The following is a 17,512-nucleotide window of genomic DNA, read 5'->3' on the forward strand; positions in this document are numbered from 1 at the left end:
TGCAAAGGTTAATTGGAGTATTTAATTTAACATTTTAAATGGTATAATTTACGGTGTTTCTGATTTTTATTTTACATTATTCACATTTTATGAAGTTTATGAATTTAATAACATTTTTTCCCTAATCTGAATATTACACATGTATTTTCTATGCTTTATAGGAACTGAGGTAAACACTACAGTGATTGGTGAAAATGATCCTATTGATGAAGTTCAAGGATTCCTCTTTGGAAAATTAAGGTATATATATTCTATATATTTTGGGAAATACCCTTATTTTCTTTAAACCTCCAGGCTTTCTCAAATTCTAAGCATTATCTTTCTAATTACTATCTGAGTTATAGATCTCCTAACAGTGCTTATGTGTATAAAATCTAAAATAAAGAAACAACCACTTAGAGCGTAGTTTGTGATTTCCGGTTATTCTGAAGTGCGTTATTCTTAAATGATACTCTGGCTGCCTGCCTATGGTTTAAATTGATTTCCTTTTCTGAGTCTCTCACTTAATGGCATTAAGTTACATACCATTTTTTGATTAATGTAATAGGAGAAATTAAATTGTTTCAATTAATTCCCCCCCCCCAAATGTATTTTAAGTTAGAGCAGTCATAGTTATTTGCTTATGGTAAACACATTCTGAAGAAAATGCAAAATATAGTGGATTTTATAGGTTCTCAATTGAAATATGTTTTGGTAGGATGTGCTTTTTATGAAAGGGGATATAAAATGTTTTTAATTGTAGAATTAAAAAAATTCCATAATACCATCACCATTTTATGAGAGCATCATAGTATTTTGTAGCTGAAAAGACTTCTTAGCTTTTATTTTTAATTTTGCAGTTATTTCTCTTGTGGCTTAATAATTGTGCAGAACCCTAAATTTTGCTTTATCTGGAAATTTATAATTAGGCCATCTACAGTGTGCTTTTTTTGATAGAAAATGATCATACAGAAATAGTATGTGCTATGCTCAGTTTCATATACTTCAGCTCTGACATTTGGCCAAATAAAATGACTTAACCAGAGTAATAGTTTAGCAGAGATGTCTTAGTTCAAGTTGAATTACTGTTAACATGTTGAGTTCATCCTATGCGTATGTACATTTCTTGTTTAATATCAATTTTGGCCTCATTAATAAGTAATCAGGTTTCATTTTTATTTGATTCAGGCTTCTGGAATCCTTTTTCATGTTCATATTTTTAATGTTTGTTTTTTGGATAGCATTATGGTTTTATGCATTCATAGCACAAAGGTATTATGTAGAGGATTGAAGCTATTTTACCTTTTGGACATTATTTAGCTATCCAAAGTAATTGGACCAGTTCTGGTATTTTTGTCATGAAAAAGTGTTTGTACAGGGTAAGTGTCTGTTTTCAGCAATAAGAGTTTTGGATTTCAGATTTTGGAATATTTGCATTTTACGTACCAGCTGGGCAACCCAAATGTGAAAGTCCAAACACCAGAATGCTTCAATGAGCATTTCCTTTGAGTGTCATGTGGGCACTCAAAAAGTTTTGGATTTTGGAGTTTTGGATTTGAGATGCTCAACCATTTGTAACTAACTGGAAATGGATTGGCTGGAAGGTGAAGGGTCTGAGTGAATATTTTAATTTCTGCATGTTACATTTAAGAAATTTTGAGCCAGGAGTGGTGGCTCATGCCTGTAATCCCAACACTTTGGGAGGCTGAAATAGGAGGTTTCCTTGAGCCCAGGAATTTGAGACCAGCCTGGGCAATATAGTGAGACTTTGTCTCTACAAAAAATAAATTAACCTGGTATGGTGGCACGTGCCTGTTGTCCCAGCTACTTGTGAAGCTGAGGCAAGAAGATCACTGGAGCCGAGAACTTCAAGACTGTGGTGAGCTATGATCATACAACTGCACTCCAGTCTGAGTGACAGAGCAAGACCTTGTCTCTTTAAAGAAACTTTTTTTTTTTGAGTTTTAGCATTTAAAAGAACAGAATTAATCTACTGAATCTTTCTGTCTGATCTAAATGTTATATCTTTGCCTCTGATAATCTCTACTTTACTAGCTTTATATGGAATGTATTATATTTTAAGATAAAACAAAACTCAATAACCATGGTTAGCCTGAATTACATTCACATGACTAAAGGATTTGTCAACATGTTGTAGGCTGAAAAAAATTCATTTTGGGACTGACAACAATTTTTTCCCCTGATTTTATTTTGCAAAATTAAAAAGATTCAGAATAGTATGAAGAATAATATATGTCAACATACTCACTACCCAGAATTGATTGTTGCTGTCATACTTACTTTTCTATTGCAAAGAACTATTTATCAAGTTCTTTTTTTTTCCAGCATAAGCCTTCTTTTACTTTAAAAACAAAAGAAAACAAAAAAACACTAGGTCAGTCAAACACTACAGGGGAAGTTAAAGTCCTTTTTGTTACACACTCTTAGTCTTATTGCCTTCCTCCATAGGAATTCACTGTTGTAGAGATTTTCCTTTTAATCTGCAAGTGTTATGATTTTTTAACTATCTTACAATTGTCCATATTAATTAATTATATATATATATGGGTTTTTTTGTTTGTTTTTTGAGATAGGGTCTTGCTCTCATCCAGGCTAGAATGCAGTGATGTCATCATAGCTCACTGCAACCTAAAACTCCTGGGCTCCAGTGATCATTCTGCCTCAGCCTCTTGAGCAGCTAGGACTATAGGTGTGTGCCACCAGGCCTGGCTAATTTTTAAATTTTTTTTGTAGAGAGGCAGTTCACTATGTTGTCCAGGCTGGTCTAGAACTCCGGGCCTCAAGCAATCCTCCCTCCTTAGCTTCCCAAAGTTTTGGAATTACAGACATGAGCCACTGCACCCAGCCTATTTTTTTTTTTGGATTTATTTTTATAGACTTAAGGGGTACAAGTGCAGTTTTGTTACATGGATATATTGTGTAGCGGTGAAGTCTGGACTTTTAGTGTAGCCATGATGGAAATAGTGTACATTGTATCCTCTAAGTAATTTCTCATCCCTCACCTTCCTCCCACCCTCACGTCCTTCTGAGTTTTTAGTGTCTATTATTTCACTCTCTATGTTGATATGTATATATTATTTAGTTCCCATTTGTAAAAGTGAGAACAAACATGAGGTATTTGACTTTCTGTTTCTGAGTTATTTCACTTAAGAGAATGGCATCCAGTTCCATCCATGTTATTGCAGGCGCTGAGTAGTGTTCCATGCTGTTTTCTTAGGGTTGGGAGTAGAAAATCATGAAGGTAAAGTTGAAGCCAACTTCTAAGGGTGCTTTGAGAAAGAAGAAACAATGAAATGGACTGATTTTATGTTTCTTTCAGAGACCTGCACCCCGACCTGAAGGGACAGCTGAAGGAGCTCAGAAAGCACCTTGTGGAGAGCACCAATGAAATGGCACCTTTAAAAGTTTGGCAGTTGCAAGGTAATGAGAACGTGGAGAGGTTATTAACCTAATTTTTATGGCATTAAAAAATGTAAAATTTGAATTTAATTGCATACAATTACATTATTCTGTGAGTGCCACAGATTTTAAAGATAAGAGTGATTAGTTATGATTAATCAGAGAGGAAAGAAGGGAAGTCCTTTTATAGACAGATAACTCTAGGTAGAAGTGTATATATATATATTTTATTTTTATATATATATACATATATATGTAAATGAGTGCCAAATCTTTCTCTGTGACCAGAGAAAGATATATAAGCTTGTAATACTAGAAACGTGTCATAGTCTTTAAATTCCTGTATGTACACATTTTTTAAACTATGTATCTAGAGTGATAAAAGCATGTCAGTTTGGTGGGATGTTTTTATACTTCTCTGTACCAGACAACTATTTATCAAGGGTTTTTCCCCAAGCATTATTTTCTAAAAGCTCCAATGCTGTATTTTGTGATATATTGTAAATTCAGAAAAGGGAGAAGGATTTGGGCTTGATTTAGCCTCTGGTAAATGTGTTGGTATGCTTGCTCCCTAGTGTTTTATGCAAGTATCTCATGAACAGCTTGTTACACTCTAGTGATCTCTGAGGTGAATAAAACCTGAAATTAAACCATGGGTACTCTCTGGAATGGCTGCATCCCAAGGCATTCTTAATTACCAAGAAAATAACGGGGAGTAAATGTGGTTTTTTTCCTGCTTCTCATTGCATTAGATTAATACACTTTAAATTATATTTGACATTGTTGCAGATCTAAGTTTTCAAACGGCTTCTCGAATCTTGTCTGCTCCTGTTGAGTTGGCTTTGGTGGTTATGAAGGATCTTAGTCAAAATTTTCCTACTAAAGCCAGGTAATACAGAGTAAGACTGGTATGTTCTTCTCCTTAACATAATATCCAATTTCTTAATGTTTACATGCCAAATTAGGTAATTAAAATATGAAAATGCTTAGAAAATTAAAATTCTCTAATTCTCTACCACCACTACTACTGTGAATGGTATGGTGCTCTGTTTTGGGGAAGAGGGAAGAGCTTGCGTTGTGTGGTTGAAGAGACAGATCTAGGTAATGTTCTTTGCACTGCCACTTACTATTAATAGTTGTGTGGCCTTTGCAAATAAATGATCTCTCTTTACCCTGCTTTCCTCAGTAGTGAAATGGGAATAAAAATAACCTGCCTTTCAGGATTGGATAGTCACAAAATATAACATGTACTGATGTAATTAATCTAGAGTCCAACACAGACCATAGATGGGCATATATATCTTATTGAATCTTCATGAAGAAACTGAGTCATAGAAGCTTAGTGACTTGTTCATCGTGTCAGAATAAGATTTTGAATGTAGATTTTCTGACTTGCTTTCAATTCTGTCGTCGTGCTCCACATCTCACAAATGTGAGGCAAGATTGCTTCAAAGGCCAGTGTTTTAAAAATTGCCGACTTAACGGTTGCCGATCTTTTTTTTTATATATATATATATTTTTATTTCAGCTTTTCATGGGAGTATAAAAGCTCAGGTTATATATATTGTCCGTGTCCCGCCCATCCCCCAGAGTCAGAGCCTCAAGCGTGTCCATTCTCCAGACAGTGCGCCTGGCACTCACCATGTAGTCATACCTCCATCCCCTCCCCCCACCCCCCACCTCCCCAAGTCAGCACCTTCAAGCATGACCATTCCCCAGACGGTGCGCAACGCACTCATCATGTAGGCATACACCCATCCCCTCCCCCCACCCCCTGTCTCAGTCTGATATCCGATTGATATCCTTACCCGATGTGCATTTAGGTGATGATCAGGGAAACCAGTTTTCTGGTGAGTACATGTGATGCTTGTTTTTCCATTCTTTGGATACTTCACTTAATATAATGGGTTCCAACTCTCTCCAGGAGAACCAAAGAAATGTCGTATCACCGTTATTTCTTATAGCTGAGTAATACTCCATGATATACATATACCACAGTTTACTAATCCATTCGTGGATTGATGGGCACTTGGGTTGTTTCCACATCTTTGTGATTGTGAATTGTGCTGCTATAAACATTTGGGTACAGGTGTCTTTGTTATAGAATGACTTTTGTTCTTCTGGGTATATGCCCAATAATGGGATTGCTGGATCGAATGGTAGGTCTACATGAATCTGTTTAAGGTATCTCCATAATGCTTTCCACAGGGGCTGCACTAGTTTGCAGTCCCACCAGCAGCGTATGAGTGTTCCCGTCTCTCCGCATCCACGCCAACATGTGTTGTTTTGGGATTTTTTGATAAAGGCCATTCTCACCGGAGTTAAGTGGTATCTCATTGTGGTTTTGATTTGCATTTCCCTGATGATTAGGGATGTTGAGCATTTTTTCATATGTTTGTTAGCCATTCTTATATCTTCTTTTGAAAAATTTCTATTCATGTCGTTTGCCCACTTTTTGATAGGGTTGTTTGATTTTTTCTTGCTGATTTTCCTGAGTTCTAAATAGATTCTTGTTATCAGTCTTTTATCTGATGTGTAGTATGCGAAAATTTTTTCCCATTCTGTAGGCTGTCTGTTTATTTTCGTGACTGTTTCTTCGGCTGTGCAGAAGCTTTTCAATTTAATCAGGTCCCATTCGTTTATTTTTGTTGTTGCTGTGATTGCCTTAGGGGTTTTCTTCATAAATTCTTTGCCCAGACCAATGTCTGTAAGAGTCTTTCCTACATTTTCTTCTAGAATTCTAATCGTTTCCCATTTAAGGTTTAAATCTGTTATCCACCGTGATTTGACTTTTGTGAGAGGTGAAATCTGTGGGTCCTGTTTCAGTCTTCTACATGTGGCTGTCCAGTTTTCCCAGCACCATTTATTGAATAGGGATTCTTGTCCCCAGAGTATGTTTTTGTCCATTTTGTCAAAGATTAGATGGCTATATGAAGATGGTTTTATATTTGGATTTTGTGTTCTGTTCCGCTGGTCTGTGTCCCTGCACTTGTGCCAATACCAGGCAGTTTTAAGCACCACAGCCTTGTAGTATAGTTTGAAGTCTGGCAAATTAATACCTCCCATTTTGTTTTTATTGCTTAAAATTGCTTTTGCTATATGGGATCTTCTCTGATTCCATACAAAGTGTATAATTATTTTTTCTAAATCTGTGAAAAATGATGTTGGTAATTTAATGGGAATTGCATTGAATCTATAGATTACTTTGGGTAGTATAGACATTTTAACAATGTTGATTCTTCCAATCCACGAGCATGGTATGGTTTTCCACCTATTCACGTGTTCTGCAATTTCCTTCCTCAGTGTTTCATAGTTCTCTCTCTAGAGGTCCTTTACCTCTTTAGTTAAATATATTCCTAGATATTTTATTTTCTTTGTTGCTATTTGGAAGGGTATTGAGTCCTTAATTTGGTTCTCTGATTGAATGTTATTGGCATATATGAATGCCTCTGATTTGTGTGTGTTGATTTTGTAACCTGAGACTTTACTGAATTCATTAATTAATTCCAGGAGTCTCTAGGTTGAGTCCTTGGGGTTTTCCAGATATAACGTCATATCATCAGCAAAGAGTGAGAGTTTGATCTCTTCTGTCCCTATTTGGACAGCCTTGATTTTGCTCTCTTGCCTGATAGCTCTCGCAAGGACTTCCAATACTATGTTGAAAAGTAATGGGGACAGTGGTCAGCCTTGTCTGGTTCCAGTTCTGAGTGGGAATGCTTTCAATTTTTCCCCATTCAGTATGATGTTGGCTGTGAGTTTGTTATATATGGCTTGTATCATTTTCAGGTAGGTCCCGTTTATGCCTATTTTGTTAAGCGTTCTTATCATAAAAGGGTGTTGAATTTTGTCAAATGCTTTTTCTGCATCTATTGAGAGGATCATATGGTCTTTATTTTTTCTTCTATTTATGTGGTGAATTATATTTATAGATTTTTGTATGTTGAACCACCCCTGCATCTCTGGGATGAAGCCCACTTGGTCGTGATGAATTATTTTTTTGATAAGCACTTGGATATGATTTGCTAGGATTTTATTGAGAATTTTTGCATCTATGTTCATGAGAGAAATTGGTCTGTAGTTTCCTTTTTTTGTTGCATCCTTTCCTGGTTTTGGTATCAATGTTATATTGGCTTGGTAAAATGTGTTGGGGAGAATTCCATCCTTCTTGATGTTGGAGAATAGTTTATGTAGGATGGGCACCAGGTCATCTTTGTATGTGTGGTAAAATTCGGGTGTGAACCAATCTGGACCAGGGCTTTTCTTTTTGGGAAGGTTTTTTATTGCTGTTTCAATTTCAGTTCTTGATATTGGTCTATTCAGGAATTCTATTTCTTCCTGGTTGAGCCTGGGAAGGCTGTGTGTTTCTAAAAATTTGTCCATTTCCTCCTCATTTTCCAGTTTGTGTGCATAAAGATTTCTGTAAAATTCATAGATGATGTCATGTATCTCTGTGGCATCAGTCGTGATTTCTCCTTTCATGTTCCTGATGGAAGTTATTAGAGATTTTTCTTTTCTGCTCTTGGTTAGTCTAGCCAGTGGTGTGTCTATTTTGTTTATGTTTTCAAAGAACCAACTTTTTGTTTTATTAATTTCCCTTATGGTATTTTTGTTGTCCTTTTCATTTAATTCTGATTTGATCTTAATAATTTCTCGCCTTCTGCTGGGTTTGGGGTCAGTCTGTTCTTCTTTCTCCAGCTCTTTGAGTCTATTCATTAAGTTGTCTATTTGTAAGTTTTCTGTCCTTATGAAATAGGCTTTTATGGAAATGAATTTTCCTCTCAGGACTGCTTTAGCTGCATCCCATAGATTTTGATAAGTTGTGTCTCCTTTGTCATTTAATTCAAAGAATGTTTTGATTTCTGACTTGATTTCTTCCTTTACAAAATAGTTGTTCAGGAGAAGGTTGTTTAGCTTCCATGACTTTGAGTAGGAATGAGAGTTTCTGTTAGGGTTCATTATTACTTTTATTCCACTGTGATCTGAGAAGATGCATGGTATGACTTCTATTTTTTTAAATTTTTTAAGACATGCTTTATGTCCTAGGATATGGTCAATCTTAGAGAATGTCCCGTGAGCTGATGAGAAGAAAGTATATTCAGTGGATTTCGGGTAGAATGTCCTATAGATGTCAGTCAGGCCCATTTGTTCTAGCATTCTATTTAAGTCTACTGTTTCTTTGCTTATTTTCTGTTTCGAGGGTCTGTCCTGTGCTGTCAGTGGGGTGTTAAAGTCTCCAGCTATTACAGTATTGTTGTCTGTCATTTGGTTCAGATCAAGTAGGGTTTGCTTTATGAATCTGGGTGTGCCTAGGTTGGGTGCATATAATATTAAGTATAGTTATGTCTTCTTGTTGAATTGTGCCTTTCACCGGTATGTAGTAACCGTCTTTGTCTTTTATTACTTTTGTTGGTTTAAAGACTAAGTTATTGGAAATTAAAACTGCCACACCAGCTTTCTTTTGGCTAGCGTTTGGTTGAAATATCGATTTCTATCCTTTTATTTTCAGTCTAAATGCATCTTTGCAGGTTAGGTGAGTTTCCTGAAGACAGCAGATACTTGGTTTGTGTTTTTTTATCCATTGGCCCAGTCTATGTCTCTTGAGTGGGGCCTTCAGGCCATTGACATTTATTGAGAGAACTGATAATTGGGACAGATTTCTGTTCCTCATGTTGGGTAGAACTTAATTGCTATGTTTTCTCTCTTGAGCCATTGTGGTGGCTGGATTTTGCTCTTTAGCTCTTGGGTGGTTTTACATTCATGGGTCTTTGTTGTGCTGATCCATGTGTGACTCTCTTTTGAGTACTTCTTGGAGGGCTGGTCTTGGTGACTTCCCTCAGTCCTTTTTTATCTGAGAATGTCTTAATTTCTCCTTCTAATAGAAAGGTTAGCTTAGCTGGATACAAGATTCTAGGCTGGGCATTATTCTGTTTCAGAAGAGTGAGAATGGGGCCCCAACTTCTTCTTGCTTGTAAAGTTTCAGTTGAGAAATCTGGCGTAATTGTAATGGGCCTCCCTTTGTATGTTACTTGTTTCTTTCTCCTTACAGCTCGAAGAAGGGTCTCTTTAGTGGATATTTTGGTCAGTCTGACGACTACGTGGCGTGGTGTTTTCCTATTTGGTATGAATCTACCAGGGGTTCTCTGAGCTTCTTGAACCTGTATATCTAGAGTTTTAGCAAGGCCTGGGAAATTTTCCTCTATTATGTCTTCAAATAGCTTATCCAGCCCTTGCTTATTATCTTCTTCACCCTTAGGAATGCCAATAACTTTCACGTTAGGCTTCTTCACATAATCCCACATTTCTTGTAGACTCTGATCTTTTTTCTTATTTCTTTGCTCTATCTCTGTGACTGACTTATTTAATTGGAAAGAGTTATCTTCAATCTCTGAGATTCTTTCTTCTGTTTGATCTACCCTATTCTTGAGACTTCCCACTGTGTTTTGTTGCTCCCTGAATAAATTCTTCATTTCAAGGAGTTCAGTTTGGTTTTTCTTCAATATTTCAATTTCCTTAGTGAATTTTTCTTCCAAATCCTGGATTGTTTTTGTGGTTTCTTTGTGTTGATTATCCATTTTTTCTTGCATATTATTCAGCTTATTTATAATCCATAACTGAAATTCTTCCGGTAACGTTGTTATTTTGAATTTGGTTTGTGTCAGTTGGAAGAGAGCTGGTATTTCTCTTTGGGGGCGAGGTTCCGTTTGGCTTTTTGTGCTCCCCATGTTTTTCTGCTGAGCCCTTCTCATCTGGATCTATCGTTAGATCTTTTCTCACAGCTTTAGTCTGGCTAACAGCACGCCTTGTACTCTGTTCTTAGGCTGTGAAACAATCTAGGTATGTTGCTTCCTTTGTCAAGAGGGGGAGACTGTTGTGTGTTGTTTAGAGTTTTTTCTATCTCAGTTGGGGGGCTGCTTCTGATGGGTCCACCCCTAGAGGATTGGCTTGACCTAAGACCGGTTTGGTAAGTTAAGTCACTGTGTTGTGGACTTTCAGTTAGCAGGCAGGATTCACACTATTTGCAAGCAGAAAGTCTCTCTCTCTCTCTCTTTTTTTTTTTCCTGTCTTTTGGTTCTTCCTCTAGATGGGTGGTTTCTGTCTCTTTCCGCAGGAAAGCCACTGGCTAGGGGGAGGAGGCAGTGCCCTCACTCGCTCAGTGCCCCAGCTGCTGCAGCTCCCACGGGCAAAGGTCTACCCTGTCCCAATGTCCCCAAGGTCCAGGCTCCACACTCTTGCGTCTGGGGAAGCACTCAGTGTTCGCACCTGGGAAGGGGACCTGGAGAGGGTCCACGGACCAGGGAAGGGAGCCCCCTGGGGAGCCTGCTGGCACCCTATGGCTCTGCAGCAGCTAGGCCTTGAACCCCACTATGGCAGCTGCCTGCCCGCAGATCTCCGGCGCTGGGGGTGAATGTTCAGAGTCAGGTAGGAACCAGACCTGGGGGCCTGGCGAGCTCAGGAGTATACAATAGCTCCCCGGCTAGAGGGCCGCCGAAGACGGTTGCCGATCTTTTTCTTGAGTCTCTGAATGAAGTGTTTTGACTTCTGGTGTGAGACGTTTTGTAAATAAATTTGATTATATGATTATTATTATATGATTTATAAGTCCTGTAGGACTTATAGTAAGTTCTCATTTAGTTCAGCGTGTTACTTGAAAATATACATGGAGGATTTCGCCTCCACCATAAGTGCTTAAATAGGATGAGCAATCTGTTGCCTTAGTGTATTTAACATCATTCTTTTGTCTGTGAGTAATAGAGATCATATACAGAAATTGGGTTGCATATATTCAACTAAAAACTTGGAAACAACTGCACTTGCTTTTTTTTTTTTTTTTTTTTTTTTTTTTTTTTTTTTTTTTTTTTTTTTTTTTTTTTTTGAGACAGAGTCTTACTCTGTTGCCCAGGCTAGAGTGCCGTGGCGTCAGCCTAGCTCACAGTAACCTCAAACTCCTGGGCTTAAGCAATCCTTCTGCCTCAGCCTCCCGAGTAGCTGGGACTATAGGCATGTGCCACTATGCCCTGCTAATTTTTTTTTCTATGTATATTTTTAGCTATCCGGATCATTTATTTCTATTTTTAGTAGAGACAGGGTCTTGCTCTTGCTCAGGCTGGTCTCAAACTCCTGACCTCGAGCGATCCACCCGCCTCGGCCTCCCAGAGTGCTAGGATTACAGGCATGAGACACCGCACCCGGCCTGCACTTTTATTGCTACTTTTCTTTTGTGTTATATCATATAAAATGTGCACATCTGAGAAAGGAGAAGTATATTTATCAGTGGTAAAGGTTTAAGGTTTTTTCCATTTAATTTTTTTATAATTTATTGATTAATATGTTTTATATTTAAAAATATGAGAATTAAAGATATTTATATCAAAGTTAAACCAAGTGCCGGTAATGTTTTTATTTCCTCAGAGCAATAACAAAAACGGCTGTGAATTCAGAACTTAGAACTGAAGTGGAAGAGAATCAGAAGGTATTAACCAGTGGAAAATGCTGATGTTTCTGTTTTGTATTCTATCTTTAACACATTGACTGCCATACTAGGAAAAAAAAAAGTTTTCCTTGAGGCCATAGTGTTTTATTACTAAAATAGAATAAAAACTTTGAAAATAAAATGATCCTTTATAATTTAATGAAAAATTTGTTACTTTTTGTTTTCTGGAGCGAGTTATAAGCAGGTTGAAAAATAGTTCACGCAGGTCCCAAGGTAAATAGATATGTGAGTTACACATGCTTCCCAAAAGCCCCGGGCTCAAAAGTAGCATGAGGTAAATACAACTCACATGGCAGTTATATGTTAAAGATGAGGAAATCTGCATTTAGTCAATAGAATTTAATAGTGTTGCTCTCCTTTTATCAAAGATGGTAATATTTTGTTCATTTTTGTAACCATTGTATTTTTAGTTTTTAATCAGTTGAATATGAATATAATTGAGAGCATCAAATAGTGTTACCGTGTTGTTTAGAAAAGCAGCATCCCATGAGATATCTCACCACTGTTGTGTCCCCCTTCCCAGAGCTACCCACTTTCAACTCTTAGCTGATTCTTCTGATGTTTCTCTCCAGACCTCTAGCATGTTTTTTTTTTTTTTTTGGAGACAGGGTCTTGCTGTGTTGCCCGGGCTAGAGTGAGTGCCATGGCGTCAGCCTAGCTCACAGCAGCCTCAAACTCCTGGGCTTAAGCAATCCTTCTGCCTCAGCCTCCCGAGTAGCTGGGACTACAGGCATGCGCCACCATGCCCAGCTAAGTTTTTCTATATATATTTTTAGTTGGCCAGATAATTTCTTACTATTTTTAGTAGAGACGGAGTCTTGCTCAGGCTGGTCTCGAACCCCTGACCTCAAGCGATCCACCCGCCTCGGCCTCCCAGAGTGCTAGGATTACAGGCATTAGCCACTGCGCTCAGCCTAGCATGCTTTAATTGGTACTTTATTTTTCAGTTTGAGACCTTATGTATTTGCCTCCTATTTTGAGGATAAGGTTTAACTTTTCTTTCACTGCCTCTCTAAGGTTGAGGCTTTTTGACTGTAGGGTGTTCTGCTTTAGCCATTTCTTAGGGACACTGAAACAGTAAAATATCTTAATGTATTATGGGTTAGGAAGAAACATGTTTTTTAACGTTAAATATAGATAATATTTGTTTAGTTTTATTTTATTTACTTTCTCATTTTTGAAAAGTGACCTTCAGCTCTTATTTCCCCCCACCTCATTATAGGAAACAATCAACATCTGAATGAGGGAGGGCGGGAGAAAAAGGAGAGGTGTATGTCTCATAAACCCAAAGTTTCAGTCAGGGTAGTAACTGCTAAGAAGGGTCTGTGGGAATATATAGAGGAAAATCTTAACCCTGCCATGGGATGTCAAGATTTGTACAAGTAATAAAGCCCAGAAACACTGAAATTTTTGTTAAACATTCTCTCACTGCTCCTTAATAATTTTCATAATTCTTTAGTATTTCAAGGGAACTTTAGGATTACAGCCTGGAGATTCAGCTCTCTTCATCAATGGACTTCACATTGATTTAGATACACAGGATATATTCAGGTATGGATAATATTTTTTATTCTTAGAATAGTTTTTATAATGTGTAGCTCCCTCTGCCATGTTCAGATTGTCCTTCCCCCTTGATGTGGCATGATGCAAAGCCTGAGGGCTTCTCAGGCCCACTGAGTGGGTGGCGGTGGGCCTGTGCTGTGCCTGGTGAGCACTGAATGTTGCTATCTTGTGTCACAGTGGACAATCAAAGCCTAAGTGTTTTCAAGGATTCCCTTTTAGAGCTAAAGTTTTCCAGTTAACCATAGAAACATAGAAAAGAAAAGGTTCTTTGGCTTTTGGTACAGTGTCAAGTAAGTCTATTCAGGATACTCTCAGTGTTTCACAAGGCATCCAGTCTACATATATTATTTGAATACTTACCTTTTTGTTGTTAAATGTGGTTCAGGATTAAATTGCTCTGTTTGTCTTCATGATTTAAGTGGGGGAGGGGTTGTGGATGGTTAGATAGAATTCAGATTTTATTCTGGAATTAAAGTTGACACCATGGATTCCTAATATTAATAGTAAAAACAAAAGCTAATGCTAATGCGTCAGAAGCAGCGGTTCCCACAGTAAGAGATTTTTCACATTAATTATTTTAATTAAGTTTTATGTCTTTATGTTGCATAATAGGGCTAGTGATAAGTTAGTAAAATAGTTGTGGATACTTAAAAGATTGCCCATCCAGTGGATATGGGGTTCATTTAATTAAAGAAAAAAAGATTGCCCATATTTATTTTTGCTGAGTGATTTATTTAAATAAATTTCAGAATATTACAAACTAAATACTTGCTCATGTATATAACTTCAAATAATACAGAGATAAAGTAACTAAAAGTAAAGTTTTGTCCTGTTTTTTTTCATGTCCCTCCCCATCTTTTCTGCCTCCCCCAGCAAACCTCTAGGGTGCGAATTCTTTTCTATAGTCATTTGTGTGCCTGTGTAAGTTGATACTGATATTGAAACTTATATTAAACATACATAATGTAGTATCTGTTTTTTGTGATGTATTTTTTTAAACTTTATTTTGAGATACTTGTAGATTCACATGCAGTTGTAAGAAATAATACAGAGAGATTAATGTATGTAAAAAACATGCAGTGTAAAGTATAGATTTAGGGTTATTTCATCCTCAAATTGTGCATTTATTCTTTTAGATAATTTCTGTGTACATTGATAAATATAGATAAATATGGGTGAAGAAATGGATCTTACCTACTTCTATTTCCTTCTGGATACTTTGATGAGATGAAATGGGGAATAGCTCCCTGTTTTTGATTTCTGAAATTAGTTTGATTTGGTATTGAGGTTGATAAATTTTTTTCATGCTGAGGATTTTTCGAAGTTTTTTTCTTTTCTTTTCTTTTTTCTGGTAAAATGAGTTATGGGCAGGGGGAAGGAATTCTGTTAAGGGCAATCTCAAAATTTTTTTCCTACTAAATATCTGTTTTTTTTTCAGTCTCTTTGATGTGTTGAGGAGTGAAGCTCGGGTAATGGAGGGTCTGCATAGGTTGGGAATAGAAGGCCTTTCTCTGCATAATGTTTTGAAGCTGAACATCCAGCCCTCTGAGGCCGACTATGCAGTAGACATCAGGAGTCCTACTATTTCAGTGAGTATTTTTTTAGGGTGATCAAAGGACATTCTCGCTAGATATCATTATTATGGTTTTCTAATCTGTCTTTTATGAAAGTTACATTATTCCTACTAACTATTTTGTTGATGTCTGCTTATTATATATTTGTGTATATAATAAAGTAGGCTCTTAAATGCTCCAAAAAGTTGAGTTATTATGGCTAGTGTGGTTAAGACAGTGATTTTTCCACTTTAGTATACCCTAGGATTCATCTGAGTATTCTTGGGAAAGAATTTTTAGTAAACTTTGTATTTTCCCAGTTGAGTATAGATCTTATATGATTTTGTGACAATGTTTGTAAATTAGAACAACTATTAAGAGTAATCACTTTTTAGTTAATAGCCTTTGGTAGGACTTTGAGATTCGAGATTTGAAGGATTTATGTGTGATCTCTCTGAGGCTTGTCTCCTCATCTGCCAAAGAGAACACGGGGAATAGTGCCATCTCGAGTGGACATGGTGAAGATGAGATTGAGGATAGAGCTGATGTGTCCAAAACGGTCTGCGCACGCCAGTTTTTTTTTCTTGGTTTCTGTACTGCATTTATTTTAGAGAAATTTTATTGAAAGAAAAATAATGTAGAATGTAGGTGATCATTACTTGAGTTCTCATTTGGTGTTATAATGTTATTTTGATGAATACTTTGTTAATGTCATCTTGTTTTTTTGTTTATGTTTTTGAATTCTAAAGAGTAAAGAGAATAACTTAACATGTTTCTTAGGGGAAGAAAGTTTCAGTTGAAGGCCTCTTCATATCCCTTCCCAGTCACCCCTCTCCTTCCTACAGGTCATTCCTTTCCTGAAATTGATGTATATTCCTCTTGTTCCTATTTTATCCTTTTATTTCTTTTTTTGAGACAGAGTCTCACTCTGTTGCTCGGGCTAGAGTGCCGTGGCGTCACCCTAGCTCACAGCAACCTCAAACTCCTGGGCTCAAGTGATCCTCCTGCCTCAGCCTCCCATGTAGCTGGGACTACAGGCATGCGCCACCATGCCCGGCTAATTTTTTCTATATATATTTTTAGTTGTCCAGCTAATTTCTTTCTATTTTTTAGTAGAGATGGGGCCTTGCTCTTGCTCAGGCTGGTCTTGAACTCCTGACCTCTAGCGATCCACCTGCTTTGGCCTCCCAGAGTGCTAGGATTACAGGCGTGAGCCACCGTACCCAGCCTATTTCTTAATAAATATTTTAAAAATTTGGATAATCCAGTGCCCTACAAGTATCCTTCTTCAGCTTCCTTTTTTAGTCAACAGTTTTTTAAAGACTTTTGCAAGTTGAAACATATAGTTTATCATATGTTATAATTTACATATTTTAAAAAATCATACTTTCATAGCTTAAAATTTAAGATGTAGTATATACCTTTATAGTGAAAAAGTCTAGTTTTTCTCTGCAGAGGCAATAAGCATTATCAGTTACTTTTATATTCTTCCAGAAATATACTATGCATACATTAGCAAGGAGATATACACAGACCTTCCCACCCTTCCCTTGAGTATATACTGTTTATTTATCCATTGCTCTCTTTATGGACATTAAGTTGTTTCTAATTTTTTACTGTTGTAAGCAGTGCTGTAATGTCTCTTTTTACCTTTCTCCTTATGTATACTTATGAGAATTTATTTGGGTTAGATACCTAGAACTAGAGTACTTAGTGGTAGGGTACTAATGAAGTCTTCAACTTTATTAGGTCCAGTGGTCTATATTGACTTTTCCAGACATCAGCATTGGGTGAGAATTCTCACTGCTGTATATCTTTGCCTATTCTTTGATATTAACAAACTTTTAATTTTTTTCTCTATTGTTTTTGAACATTGTAGCTCTCCTGAATAACTTTAAATTTTTTTTAGTCTATTGAGTGTGAAATTTCATGGAGATTTTAGTTCAGAGTTGCTAGATTATAATTGAGGGTGTGTGGCTTCCTAATGTGTATTACTCATTTGGATTTCCTCTGTAAATTTCTTATTCATATTCTTGACCCATTTCCATTTACTATGCTCATTTCCTATGGGTTGCTTGCCTTTTTTATTGATGTTAGATTTCTATCCATATTCTTGGCACTGGTCCTTTAGTGGTTTTGTAGGTTGCAAATACCTTCATCTATTCTGTGGCTTGTCTTTTAGTCACTCGTTTTTCTACTTGATCTTTGTATCTTTGAAAATGGTCTTGTCCCATGTGATTCTTAAAATAATTGAAGTCTTATTGTTATTACTGCATATTTCACTGACTGGTGACTACAGTGTGTGCACCATGTTATGTTATTTTTTTTTGTAGTGGGTCAACAACCTAGAGGTTGATAGCAGATATAATTCATGGCCTTCTAGTCTACAGGAGTTGCTTCGACCCACCTTTCCTGGTGTTATCCGGCAGATCAGGAAAAACTTACATAACATGGTGAGTAAAACTTCTTATGTGGCTGTGAACTCTGTCTCTCCCTTGCCCTCTCC

The 17,512-nt window shown here is 36.9% G+C and overlaps 1 protein-coding gene across 3 annotated transcripts in view; it reads left to right on the forward strand.

Annotated features, from left to right (window-relative positions):
* The window catches only part of UGGT1 (UDP-glucose glycoprotein glucosyltransferase 1), a 103,434-nt gene that overhangs the window by 23,797 nt on the left and 62,125 nt on the right, over window positions 1-17,512 (forward strand). For all 3 annotated transcript variants that reach the window (XM_045558868.1, XM_045558867.1, XM_045558866.1), the window contains 7 exons: window positions 162-240; window positions 3,320-3,420; window positions 4,189-4,288; window positions 11,809-11,869; window positions 13,350-13,441; window positions 14,892-15,042; window positions 17,340-17,459. In XM_045558868.1, the coding sequence (XP_045414824.1) occupies window positions 162-240; window positions 3,320-3,420; window positions 4,189-4,288; window positions 11,809-11,869; window positions 13,350-13,441; window positions 14,892-15,042; window positions 17,340-17,459 (704 nt within the window). The remainder of the gene's footprint in view (window positions 1-161; window positions 241-3,319; window positions 3,421-4,188; window positions 4,289-11,808; window positions 11,870-13,349; window positions 13,442-14,891; window positions 15,043-17,339; window positions 17,460-17,512) is intronic.

This window comes from Lemur catta, chromosome 8 (genome assembly GCF_020740605.2).
Source record: "Lemur catta isolate mLemCat1 chromosome 8, mLemCat1.pri, whole genome shotgun sequence".
Taxonomy (NCBI): Eukaryota; Metazoa; Chordata; class Mammalia; order Primates; family Lemuridae; genus Lemur; species Lemur catta.